We start from the raw sequence: 14,677 nt of genomic DNA, 5'->3' as shown, positions 1-14,677 counted from the left end.
GCAAGGTCATAAGCCATGCTAAATAGCAGTTAGCTTTGTGAAGTCACTTTAGTAACAGGCTTTTTTTGCTACAAAGTTCAAAGCAGATGTAAGTAATATCAAAAGTTTTTCATTCTCACTAGACTGCTCAGAATACAGCAAAGCCCAAATTAATTTCTTCCTTGAAGAGACACAGTCTTACTTGGTATTTGTCTTCCTCTAGACACAGTGAACAATGACAACTAGATGTTCTGTGAAATGCACAAATCACTTGCCTGCATATCCAGGTGCACAAATGCATGTAGCATTTAGACCTTCGCTGTCACAAGTGCCACCATTCTGGCAGTTGATGTTAACACAAGGATCTTTGTATAATTCACAGTGCCTTCCTGAAAAGGAAAAAACAGTAATTGCCATTGACATGACTGATACTGGCAGCATGGAATCAGTACTTGACTTCACCTGGATGAGTGTGCAGACTCCAAACCTGTCCTTCTGGGCTAATGATGTCATAACACTAAAGCCACGTGGTTTACGCTGGCTAAACTTTTTACACACGTGCCTCCTCTCTCTGCTCTTCCCACAGGCTGTGGGCTAGGAGAAGCAGGGCAATTTCTGCTTAGAAGAACTATTGGATGTCCATGAAAAATCACATAATGAAGCATAAACAGATCAGTTATCTAAAATTCTTCAGTAATATGTCAACAATAATTTTCTTGACTAAGAATTTTATGTAATAACTTATTTAATAACATACATAAGCATTCTAATGCCTCTCATTACCTGTTGCTGGAAATGAAGATTATTACTAATGTAATAAAAAAAAATTTATTCAAATATATAGTTAAAAATGTATAACTGGATGGCTCTACTTCATGCCACTACCTTCACTCTTTCACGCCCAGTGTAGGCCTTGTGAATCCAGCAGGTTTGCCTTGCAGAAGACAGTGCATGCTGCACCTGGCATATAAAACATGTAACACAGCATATTCCCACCTAGGGACTGGGAGAGAGACTCTAATGCCACTGCTACACATGTTATTTTCTTGGGGTCTACTGTGCAGATAAAACTTCTTTTTTAATATAAATTTTATATTTATGCACACACACACACTCACTACAGACATGCAAAATAATTTTGCTGACATTTGCAGTGTTAGCAGCAAGGAGTCAGAGCACTCTACTTGAGCATCCTGTGAGTGAGGAGCAGCAGAGGCAGCAGCCCACAGGTACCTGCTGGCACAAGCTCCAGCCCTGAGAGCTCTTGTCCATCTGCCAGCCCAGAGGTGTGGAGGCACAAGGGGCTCTGCAGATGGGCAGGTCTGGGGTGGTAGTGCCAAGACTGAGGCATCTGATGGCCCACATCGAGCTGGGTACCTCGGGTCTATTCATTGGTGCCACTGAACTCCTCAAGTACTGCAATGATGGGAGCTCAGTGATCAGCAACAGCTGCTTCCAGGACCAGGTGCTTTCATTTACAGCACGAGGTGCTGTGCACACAGTGCTTCCAGCTCCACCAACAGGCCGGGTGAGAAGATGAACATTATGGTGAACATTTTGGTTAAGAGCTGCTTAAGCTGTCAAGAAAAGCTGAGGGTCATTTCCTCACCAGGCCTCTAAAATGATGAATTCTGTATCTATAGTCAAAAAGCAGTGCAATCACCAGTGTGAAACACATTTTTAGCCTCAAGCAGCTGTTAAGTGAGCGTTACCTTATCAGCACAGATAAGGGTTGATACGCTTATTGAGAAAATGCTGGAGCAATGTTCCCTAAAACATAGTCATTCTGTGTAGAATATTTATTTATTTATAATCCTAATGGCACATAAAATTACATTCAAAGTCTTCTCACGATTCAACACAGAATACACTAAAAAAGTATCACTTTAGCCTTCCCCACAAGGACTTGTCACAGACCACTGATATGTGTTAATTTGTTTACAGCTGAAATCTGCTGTGAGAGAAAAGATTTTGTATAGCCAAACAAACACTATTCTCATCTATTTTATAAATTACTTTAAAAATGCCAAAGAGTGATTCCATTTGAACGCAGATCTAAGAATAGCTGCAGTTAACATGGAAAAGCAGTCACAGACCTACTACTCTCTCTGGGCTTTACAGTCTTCTAAATGAACAATCAAGATAAAACTTTTATTTCTACTCCTTTGTGCTAATCTATTTCAAATACTAATCTTTTATTATTATATTTTTAGCTCAGTTCACTGGAGAAAATAAAAAATAATTTGAAAGCTCTCTGTGTAAAGGCTCCAAAAACAACTGATGAAAAAGTCTATTTAACAGTTATGGGTTTTTTAAAATCTCATCACTTTCTAACGTATCATAAAAACAGAAAAAAACACACCTGAGATTAACAGAGAAAATCCATTTGTGCCCAGACCAGGATATGTATTATTCACAGAGAAGCTAAATCTTAACTATTAATTTGAACAAAGATTAAGGGATCAGGATCAATACTGAAGTTTGTCTCTGTTAATTTTATGTGAGGGATATATTTCTGCTCAGGATACGGTACCTCTCTTTTTGTAACAGAACCTACCATTAAAAATGCAGAGAACAATTGCAAACCCCAGCCTACCTTCATATTCAGCAAGGCACACACACTCGTAGCTGTTGACGAGGTCTCTGCAGGTGGCTCCATTCTGGCAGGGTGCAGAGAGGCATTCATTATATTCCTCCTCACAGTAAAGGCCGTGGTAACCTAAATCACATGAAGAGGAAACACAAATAGTTATAACAATTAAGCAACTCTAGACCATGGGCAGATGCTTGCTAATTTAAATATACTGTGCAAACTGATATATGTTAAGACATTAATTTTAAAGGTATCTGTTCCCCAGGTGAAAATTACCAAGAAAATATTGGAAGCACAGTATTCTGAGAGAATTCCCAGCTCCTCAATAAACCACAATGAGGTGTAAGGATGAAGGCTGGTGGCAGAGGCCAGAAGCAGCAATGTGAATAGCAACACTCTGATTGTTAAATAAATACAGGAATATCGACTATCTCCCAGCTCTTTTGGATCCTTGCATCAAAGCCACTGTTCATCAAAGAAGTGATAATTGTATAACAGTAGTTAGAATGATTAAATGTTTTAGCATTAATGCCGTACAATGTCAAAGCACTGTAGAAGCATTAAGGTACTTTAATCTTTACAGTATTTCCAAGCCATAGGCAGGTATTATGGGCTGATTAGGTAAACATAGAAAGCAGAAGCAGAGAAAAGCTACACCGCCTGTTAACAGCCACTGAGCCTTTTGTATTATGAGATAAGAAAGAAGGAGTTAATCCACTTGAAAACAGCACCTTTTTCATTACTTAGTGTGCCACGCAATCATTAGTCGTATCAGTAGCTGAAATTACAGATTGAGTGTCGTCTATGATATAATACTATGCACTGGAACAGTGTTCATGTGCTTATAAAAGCTTGATTTCCTCATTACATTAAAAAAAATTAGATGAATGAATGTACAATGAATAAATATGAAATGGACATGAATACAGGTGCCAGGAAAAAGGCCTAAAATACTAAGTGTAGATTCTGCAGTGTGATTTTAATTCTTAAAGTAATCTCTAGTAGCAAAACTCACAGATATGAAAGAAGGGTACCTTTCATGAACAAAGAACCAAAGACAGGGGCATATTCTCAGTTTAGTAAGTCGCAATCAATCTATATTCAGTATCCTGTTCTAAATATTCCCCAAGACTCTCATAGAATAATAGAAAATAGGACAAATGCTGCCTTCAGACAACATTTGCATTCACCCTCTCCTTCCCTATTATGGATAATTCAAAACAAAAATTTTTGAAGATACAACTGTTAGTACTACTCAAGATATATAGACAATACCATGCATTATGATTCTCAGAAAAATTGTCCTTTCATAGGAAATAGTTGGACTAGTAAGGTATTAAGAAACATTTCAGAACCACTTTCTCCAAAGCTGTCAGCCAGGCAATAGAGAATTAATTATGCTAAATGTTATGGGTTTTCTTGCTAGCCTACAATGAAGTTTATCTAGCTTAAGAGTATATGAAATATCCTTATGTAGTGAGATCTGCAGCCAACATAAAAACCACCAAAATCAGATGGGAGAATCAGAACGAAAAACAGATGGGAATTCCCAGTGTTTAACACCGATGTAATTAGATATTCTCAGGAAAAATATTTTCCACTTCTCACCTTTCCAAGAGAACGAAGGGGATTTGTGACTAAATAGCTGTCTGGTTTCCAAAATCAATATGAACTATGGTATCACCTCCTCAGGCCTGCAGCCAGCCATGCACACAGCCAGGGAAAGATGTTTTCTCTCTCCACGAGAGGGCAGGTCTCACCCACACACAATTTCACCCTCACCGCCCTCACCCTGGGGCCAGCTGCTTCCTTCTGCTGGAACTGCTGGGATGGAGAACGTTCCGCTGTGGGACCACCTGAGGGAAAGGCATCCTTCTCCTCAGGGAGACAAGAGGTACCTTGTCATTCTTAATGAGCACTTCTCCTTGTATTACTGCTTTTAAATTATACTGATATATAAACCCTGTAGTACACTGAATTCACAGATATATCTTCAAAAACACGACATAAATAATTTTTACATTTGTTGAAGAATTTAGATTGAAACAGGAGCACTTTTCATAAATAACTTCAGAGTAATGGATTCTAGTGTAGTTGCTTCCTCTCCTAGTAGTGTTACAATTCTGCTGCTTTTATGTTCTCAGCCAATGCCAAATGCAGCTCTTTGCATCTTTTGTGGCATGCAATGTTTCTGTGGATTAAGAACACTTCTCCAGTTACTGTGTCCTGAACAGGATTAAAAAAAAAAAAAAAACACAACCCACAAGAGGCACTGCAGCTTCAAAAAAGGGCAACTTTTCCAGGCCACATGAAATTGGGAAAAGTCTCTAGCAATAAAATCTTCCCGAAATCAAGCAGCACCTGAAAATGAAAGTTCAATTCTGATGTGCTCTCTTCAGAGGCTGAGGAACGGACAGGGAACCTAAAAAATTCCTAAAATAGAGATGTCCCTATGTAACCCCTTTTCCCTCTCTGTGACCATCCCACTGCTACAGCCCACTGCCACTGGTCTTTACAAAAGCAGAAACAGATCTGCTGCCATTCTCTTCATCCCCAAATTATTTTTCCTCTTTCTTAAGCAACTGGAAGGGTGCCTTAAAGAGAGCAGGTTATTTTCCTGACAGAAATAAAATCTCATAACTAACATATCATAAAAATAGCAGAAAAAACTACACCTGAGAAGAACAGAGAAAATCCATTTGTGCCCAAGCATGGCCTTCAGTTACATACTGAACTGCACTGTCTTTGCACATGACTGTTAGAAACTGCAGAAGGAGAAAATAGGAAAGGGAGCGCACAATCTGTGTCACACGGGCTGATGAGGAGAACACATGGGGTTTGTCAAAGCCTTCAGGAGCAAAAGATACAGCAGAGTAATCTGTCAAGAATATCTGCACTATCAGGTTAACAAAAGAAAGAGGCAAAAGCTTACTCTCCTTTTAGAAATCAATAAAGAAAAAAGCTGAAATATTTTTTGCCTTTTTAGACACTAACCCCTCAATAGTGACTCCCTGGGCTTATCCATACTTAACATTTCACCCAATCAAGGCAGCAGAACATAAATCCCAACTTTATGGGAAGGCCTAATGGGGTACAATGCAAACCAGCTCTATATTGCAGGGAACAGCATCAGTTCATACATATGGCTGCTCACTGACAGAGAGTTGCATGCTATATAGCCAGGAAATAAATGTGTTCAGTTAAAGTCTGAGCTTATACAGCAATTAAATAAGAAAAAGAGAGAAGAATGCTCCAGATGGCAGGAAGGTAGGAAGCCATGTTCACCAGCCATGGTCAGATTGCTGCAAGGAAGGTTGTCGTAATGTAGAAGTGGAAGAAACAGAAACAATGATAAGCTCACAGACAGTCAGGAACTGGAATTAATTAACCTGAAGTCACTTCTTCCAGAGCTCACATATCCTGCCTCAGTTACAAAATGTGAGAAGGGAAAAGACAGAAAAAAGAAAAATTGCAACTGCTGCAGACAAATGCTGCTCTGGCCTCTGCAAAGGCACTGAAATAAACTTATGCTCCTAGAATTATCTATTAAGCTGCATGAGCAGTAAAATCAAGGGAACATACTCCATGGTACTACTTCTAAAGTTGCAGCCACTTTTTATACCCTGTGGCACTTTTTCTGAAACTCTTCTTTTTTTTTCCCCCAAATGTTCTATATATGCCACCATATATATTTATATAGAGGGCAGGTGTTAATGTCTGTACATGTGCTGTGCAGTTTCAAAATCTATGTCTTTAAAAAACCCAAATCCAAAACTTTGCTGCTATATTAAGCCATGCAATTTCTAGCTACATTTCTCCACTTTGGACCAGAAAAAACTAAAAATACTATATTAAATATTTGCATTTGAAATTTATAATGGTAGCTGTATTAAAACAATTGTATACAGAATAAAAAGGTTTATCGGGAAGAAGAAGCTGGTTTGGGACCCAAGGACTAAATAAACATTCTATACACAGACACAAAGGGGTCCCACTAGTTTCACCAACCAGACTTTAGATGAGAAAGCCAGCAAATGAACACAATAACTTTTATTATAATTAGTTCTTTAATATGAGGTAAGAAGTAAAACATGACACAAACTCTGAATCTAATGTCCAAACATTAAGTATTTCTTTGTTACCTGTAAAGGCCAAGGTGATAAGTGTTAATAATTAGGGTGTGTAAGCATATAAATAAAGACTTAAGGTAAGGTTTCATATGCAATTGAAAAATCACACACAGAGTACAAAGTAGGTATGGTTGCATAGGCTTGGGAGTTCCACAGAGCCCCTCAGCAGACATTTGAAGTATGTTCAACTTGGAAATAACCTGCACACTTTTCCTTCCACTCTGAAAAAAGGAACATTCAAAATATTAGACTGCTTTCCAAGTTAGCTTACGCAATTAGCTTTCCTCTACAAGCTATTAGATGAAAGCCCACAATGAAAGTCAACACACACAAAAAAAAATTAGTAGCAAATGTCTGCTTGTTCATGTTCTGCAAATTGTGCAGCTATGCAAGTATAATCACTATCATTTATCATTCTTCAAATCTGTACATTGGCCAGAGAAACAAGGAAGCCAAACTGCCTACCAAGCAAGGAGACTTGCACAGACCTTGGACTAATTGGAACAATTTTAAATTCCTCTCTTGTTTAATTTTTGAGGCAGAAGTAACACAGATGAAAATCCAAAATCCAACTAACACTGTAAAACAGTGCTTAAAGGAAGGACAGAATTCAGGTCATACATATAAGCAAAACTCTTGGGCACTTTGTTTCTGTATTAGAAAATTATATCCTCTGTCAAATACTTAAAGACTATAGCATCCTAGAGATGAACACAAAATTTAAGTGACAGATCCCAACTTCATTAAACTGTTTTTCAGATATATCAGATAATCAATATAGAACAGAATTCTAAAGTGTCATTTTCCATTAAAATACCTAAAAAAAATAATGTGTAGGAATTCGGGGATATGTCTGAAAGCCTCCTGTACAAAGAAGCAATGGTCTAGGAGCAGGCATACTGATGCTGAGAGCCTGCAAGTCAGAAAGCCTCAAGGTCACAAGGCAGAGACCATTTCTTTCCTGGTAATATCTTTATTATTAACTCTTGATAATGCTTCTAAACTGTACACAAATTTTATTCACTTTACAAGTAATGTAACAGATACTGTCAAGGTCTGTTCAGGCAAAACTGGAAATAGAATCCAGCTTCTTAATATCCCAGAGACATAACTACATTACTCACCCCCTATAGCAAACTGCTTTTCGACAGATATACCAAAAATGTGTTAGGCTATGATTTATACTCATTACTTTAGTTTGGGGTTTTTTAGGAATTGCAACATAGGAATCCTCAAGTTTAATTGCTCTTACCTGCCTTACACTCAGTATTTACCCAAACCAAGGGCAAAGTGTATGTCACAGTGCCTCCTACATGCTGATCTACACAGAAGTTGACTGTCATTTATCTATTATCCTTTTAACTCATGGGGAAAATATCTGAAACTAATTGATTCAAATTCTGCTGCTATGACTTAATAAAAGCCCATAATGGTACACTCATAACAATGAAAAGGCATAAAAGGAGGAAACATTCTGTCTACCCCTATCTTGATGCCACTTAGGTGCAGTTCTTAAATGACCTGAAATAAGTTACCCAAGTTTTTAAACTACTGACAGATTAATGACAAGCTCACTTTATTTGGCTTCTAGTTCCACCTCTATGTGAAGCAAGTAATGTTATTTTTAAAAGTAAAGTTTACAGCAGTCTACAAAATGTTTGGAAAAAATAAATAGGTTTTTTTAATGTCATATATGGAGCAACACAAAAGAGTTTAACTAAATAAATGCCACATTTTGTCCTGGATGCAACCTCTAAGGCTTCTCAACTCTAACTTTTAAAAGCATAAATATTGTTCAAATAAAAACAAGTTTCCACAACATGAGAGGTCTTACTTTTAAGTCCTGAGAGAGACAGAATAATTTTGAAAAAAACAAAACATGGAATTCTAATCAGGTTTAGGTACTAAAGTTCTGAAAAAAGCTTTTACTCGACCAGGAATATTTGACTAGCTTTTCTTTGTTTGAACTACAGGCAAAAACATGCTGAAGATGATTAAAACTTCCCTGAGTTTCTTGGAAAAATAAAAGTCTAGTTTTTCCTACTATTAATGACAAGTGCTGTCAACAAATGCATTATAAGGTAACATTAGTGTGGTATTGTCTGCATTTCACTTTCATATTTTCTCCTTTATAAAAGAGTATGCAATTTAACTATAAATCTGTCAACTCCAACAACAAATTTCCATAGCTTCTGGTAATTTGCGAGTACCCCCCAAAAAATTTCTGATGGCCCCTTTTATGTCTCTAAACAGCAGATAAATTCTGACACCACCTAAAAATGCTGAATAAGTCTATTTCATTACAAAATCCCCATATTCACAAATATCCACAAATAGATTGGTGGGATACATGCACATCCTGAAAAGGGAGATGGAAGAGATGAAGAATTATGACTGGTTTCTTACAAAACAAGGAAAAGCAGCAGAGAGAAGGTATTCCTCTGAAAGGAGTGTAGAACAATGTGAATGCCACAGCAGAGCTACTAACTATCAAATGCCTCTCCTTAGTTTACTCCTTGTACACTGGAAATTTGTTTTGTCCTTAATTTCTTCAGTTTTCAAGTTTATAGCTTCAAAGGAACAGACAAAAAAAAAAAAAGGTGCCATTCAAGTGAAAATAAAGATTGGTGCTCACTCTGTAAGTGCTTAAGAAGTGGTGGATGTGTAGCACTGATTATCAGACATTTTAACTGTGACTTCACCTACTAATTATCATTGCTAAAATGGAAAAAGGGAGCTATAAGTACCCCAATAGCCTGTTATATTGGTGCAAGGATAAAAAAAATCTGGAGCTAAATCAGCTGCTACACAGATCCCATGAATGTCAGGCTGTGCTGTCAAACAGTTCCCAGCTGAGTCTCCTCACTCTACTCACCTGAGCAGCCCTGCTGGATCTTCTCTAGAGAGACACTTTATGTAAACATGGATGGCAGAACTAAACCTTTTGGAATAACCAATATTTTTCCTTCTCTACCTCTGTTCAGCCACCTTGTCTGTTTTTCCCTAATGATCAGTGTCACATTTTCCATTCTCTCTACTAAATTTTGTAATTCCAACAGTGCTGATGTCTTCCCTTAGAAAGATTTATCCTGTAGACTACAGTTTTGTAATACAGCTGTAGAGTTCACTCAAACCATATGGATCTCAGTGGGTATTTCAATGCTCACTCTGCAATTTTTGGTTTTTCTATTGCAATGTGTAGATTCCTACCATTGCTCTAAACAGATAGAACATCTGCTCAATCTGTTTTATAGACTGAGAAAAAAAGGAAGTAATTTTAAGCTATATATGGAACCCACATATAAAAATATTAGAAGATTTACAGAGGATGTAACTGTTGGTACAAACCAGGGATACAGAGGCATCTGTAGCTGGTTCCAACACTGCGACAAATGCCGTGTGCACACGGATTCAGAGCACAGAAATCTATCAGCTGAGCACATGTAGGTCCTGTAAATCCAGGACTACAGCTGCAGGAGAAGGCAAGTCTGTCTGCATAGCAGGTTCCATTGTTCTGGCAGGGAGATGATGCACAAGGGTCTATCTTGTCCTCACAAGTGGTTCCTAAAAAGCCTAAAAGAAATAAAAGGGTTTGATAAGTAAGCATCCTGATATGCATACAATTTTAAGAACTAAAGCACATTAAAAGTAAGCCATTGACAGATCTATATTCCTTTTTTTTTAATTCTATGAATATTATAAAAATACAGACTTCTTACACAATAAACTCTAATTTTGCCTATTAATATTCTCTGAAAAGAGATGCTTCAGCTAATATCATACTATAAATGATTAAGGCAGTGAATTGCAAGAATATTTGCTGAAACTGACAGTGCTTATCTGCTTTCTGAGTGAATCTGGCTTGAAAAGCAGAAGATATTTTCTAAAGATTAGGATCTGGCTAGACTAGGAAAAAAGAAAAAAATCCCAAACCGACCTATTTTTCCTCTGTTAATGGGTATGTAAAATGTAACAACCTCTTAAACATAACATGGGTTTATTGAGTTTCAATAATTTAAATATCTTTCACAAGAACAAACTTCTCATTAGCAGGAGAGACAATGATTTATTGAAGGAACACCATGCCAAAAACAGACATAAGGAAAAGGATATTCTTCCAAGGGAACTTTTAATCAGATATAGGGAAGAATTATGTTTTAATAAATTACAGTAACTACAGCTTGTACCTATACATACACATACATCATGTATATAGTAACACAATGCAGGGTTATTGTATCCTAAAGCAAGTCAGAAAAGCATATTCAAATTCTAGAACCCTTCCAAATAAAAGAACCAACTGTCCTTTCCATTCAGTTATATATATATATTTTTAATAAGTATTTGGTCCTTTTGTACAGACCATCACTTTTCAGGCTTAAAATTCCCTGGAATATCTTACATTGTAAAAAAGCTCTTAATATTACAGTAGAATAATAAACAAAGGTGAGTAACCTACACAGAGCATACTACAGAGATCTACTCACAGAGTTAACAAAACTTATATAAATGGAACTAAGAAAAGATGGGGAGGTCACAATTGCTCTGTGAGTGCCAGAGTTTCTGGATTTTTTTTGGTCACAACTGGCAGTAGGATTTTAGGGGCATCTTCAAAACATTAGGTGCTGGACAAATGACTTTCAATGCTGCTTCTCCCTTAGATATCAATAAGTCTTATATCAGAATTACAGAATGAAAAACATGGAAAAAATAATATAATTTACAAAAAAAAAAAAAAAAGAGCTAGAAAGATGGAAAGAAAAGACATAACCTACAGATTGGACTTTTAAGCTTTGTCATACAAACTCTGCAACAGACCAGGAGAGAAAATCAGGTCTGGCAGGACACAGATGAAGAACAGGCAAGAGCCTTCTGTCCTCCCCATTTTGCTATCCCATGGCTTCAATTGCTTCATGGGCTTTGTCAGGACCACCTGCTCACCAATGCTGAACACAGAGAGCCTAAAAATACACACTGTGGAATCCTATACTAGAGATCCCTCCTGTAGATGATAACTAACCATCAGAAACTGCAAAGAACAGAAACCCCAAGAGCAAGGATGTAATTCCAGCAACAGTTCACTAGTGAAGTAACAAAGCCTGTATTGTTGTAATAAAATCTTGGTCAGATTTTAAAAAATCTTCAAGGACTTTTAACTATTACCAGGAGGAGGTCAGCCAGTGAGTCCAGTGAAATCTCTCAAGCAACTCTGAAACCAGATTAAAAAGGTTTAAGGAGATCTGAGGTCACACAATGACACTAATACAACCTTTGCAGTAATCTTCCCTCCAAAGAGGAGGTTACTGGCAGATGGCTAATGTTCCAAGTGACAAAGCACTTCAAGAACATATGCAGGTTTAAAATACACCAAAACATGTTGCCCTTGTGCTATCTTTGACTGCACTGTGAAATACGTTTAGGTGATTCTGGAAGTTCAAATCTCAAGCATGAGTCAAATATCTGAAAATACTCAAAGCAGAAAATATGGAAATTTATTATCCTGGCATTTCATTCTGTTTAAATCCATACCAGTCCAATTGTTGGAAGCAAATAATGCAAGTAATAACTACAAAAATCAAATTCAGAGGTGTATTGACTGAAAATATAATCGAATTCCAGACCAAAAAAAAAAAATCATCACTGTTTATCAGCAGAAAAGTATCCCCTGAACTGCTCTTCAACCAGCTAACATGGACACAACCCTGCATGTAGGTCATTGCTGGCATAAAAGGGACATGACTGAAATGCAAAGTCTAGTGGTAATTTGAAAGAACTGAATACAAAATTTACCAAGGAATAACACAGAAGGTAAAGGGGAAAGGCAGTAATAGAAGATATTTATACTGGTAAAACCCACAGTACAATGTCTGTGCTTACATGGATAGTAATTTGGCTAGCTGTCAAGAAGTATAATAGTCTTCAGTTAGGTGATATGCTTTGTAAATTGCTACAGACCTCCAGGGATGTGATAGAAACTAGATCAGAAATATTATTTCAGAAACAGAAAAACTACAAATAAGAGCCAAATTTCTCATCACAGTGGGATTTTAATTATTTGGCTACTGAAAGCAAAAGAGCCATGTGCAAGTCAAGGAAGTCAAGCCTTTTCTGAAGACACCGCAGAACTGCCTTTTTATACAGCTTGTAGAACAACTGACTTGTCTGAATGTTACATTAGACTCAATTCCAAGAATTACAAGTATGTGAAAAATTAGGTCTGTGAATTGTGAGGGCTCAGGATTACAAAACTTTTAACTTTGAAATGCAGGGATAAGCACTAAAAGAAATACAAGCAATTTATTATTTTCCCTATAGAAATTTGTCATGTGAGGAAATAAATGGTATTTCATCAGAATTCTGTAAAGAGAAAAAAGTTATTAATCAGAAGGATCAAGGGATCATTAAAACACTGTAAGACTTTGATTGAAATTCACTCTAGCTAAGTCTTTCTGGATAAAGATGAATAGAGGCTAAACCCATTCAAGCATTAAGGAGAAGTCTATTAACAATAAGAGCAATTTGGGAAGGTGCCAGGTAAAAACATTAGATTAGTGGAAAGTACCAGAAACTAAACAGCCATAAAAATTTTTAATTAACAACAAAATGTTCTTCAGGTAAATTAAACTCTCTTATGGTAATATAAAAAATTCTGCATTCTGATCACCAGTAACCTTGGGAAATCTTCCATATACAACAGCTGTGTGACCCAGTTTCCTGTGATCATGATTGTAAATGGGTTTATTCTATGTAAACCTGAAGAAGTTAGAATGACATCTGCAAGATGTACTAGAGAAAAAGGCTTTTACATGAACAATGAAGCAGAGAAAATAGTGAAAACCTTGAAACTTAAACTATTCTAAGTCTCGGTAAATAATTTCTGTTCTCCCAATCAATTAAGATTCATGGTGACAATGTGCATTTTCTAGCTGCTATTGCAAATCAACACATATGAATCACAACTTAGCATCTTCTATAGCTGTCAAACTCTATTTTCTAAACCCCAGAAGCCATTATAAGAGCATTCATAAATTTATTGCTTTCTAGTATTTTCAGAAACGCCTGCAGATATTTCAGGACACTTTTGCTCAATGTGTTGCCAGCAGTAGTTACCTGCAGCTACTCAAATGAAACTGTCAAAAGTAAAATCAAATCAATGCAAAATGTGAATTTAATGTAATCTATATATATTCAACTCTTTATCATAGCATTGTTTTCGCTCTTCTTTTATTCTAGAGGATGACTGATATCCATTATTGCTGATGACCATTTTTCAAAAATTTAATAAGCCAAATTAAAATATTTCTGCCCCTTCTGTCCAAGCTGGTGACCTCCACATAAAGCATGTAGGAGCAGCCCAAGAAGTCAAGCCAGTTTGATGGGGTTGGCCAGCTGAATGCAAGCTATTTTTATCAAAAATTAATGTTTTCCTGTAACACTGAAGGCAGTTAATCTGTACTTATCATCAGGACATCAAATTTCCATGGAACAGAACTTCAGAAACATCTTGCAACAGAAGTTTATTTCTTTATTATAACTGATATGCACTTTGCTCATTATTGTATGGCTTTGTTCTAAACCATAGTCCATTACTAAATCATTTTAATATTATTATAAGAGCAAAATTCACAAAGGCTGAAGTACCTTCAAGTACTTCAAGTACCAAGTCTTTCATTCTATCTAATTTTACAAAATTTCTGTCTGGAAGGAGCACATTTCCTCACCATACAATCAGACAATTTCCATACAGTTGAGGTTTTTTTTATTTTAACTTTCAATAATTTCTGTGAATTTGATAACTACATAAATAAGGATCACTAGCTTCAACATCTCTAAAATTTATATTGATTTATTTAATAATATGTGTTTATTAATTTAATGTAATGACATTTATTTATACCAACCAGGGTTTTTTACAACCAGGGTTTCTAATTATTACTTGTATATTTAGTTCCACTTCAGGGTATTTTGGAAATAC

The 14,677-nt window shown here is 36.6% G+C and overlaps 1 protein-coding gene across 1 annotated transcript in view; it reads right to left on the bottom strand.

The window, feature by feature from the left end:
* Positions 1-14,677, bottom strand: part of DNER (delta/notch like EGF repeat containing) — a 114,145-nt gene that overhangs the window by 12,857 nt on the left and 86,611 nt on the right. The window contains exons 8-10 of the mRNA XM_053952265.1: positions 10,051-10,275; positions 2,576-2,698; positions 255-368 (exon numbers count right to left, since the gene is read on the bottom strand). Of these exons, the coding sequence (XP_053808240.1) occupies positions 255-368; positions 2,576-2,698; positions 10,051-10,275 (462 nt within the window). The remainder of the gene's footprint in view (positions 1-254; positions 369-2,575; positions 2,699-10,050; positions 10,276-14,677) is intronic.

Source organism: Vidua chalybeata, chromosome 10 (genome assembly GCF_026979565.1).
Source record: "Vidua chalybeata isolate OUT-0048 chromosome 10, bVidCha1 merged haplotype, whole genome shotgun sequence".
Taxonomy (NCBI): domain Eukaryota; kingdom Metazoa; phylum Chordata; class Aves; order Passeriformes; family Viduidae; genus Vidua; species Vidua chalybeata.
The sequence above is the reverse complement of the archived record's forward strand: the minus strand, read 5'-3'. Positions and strand labels throughout refer to the sequence as shown.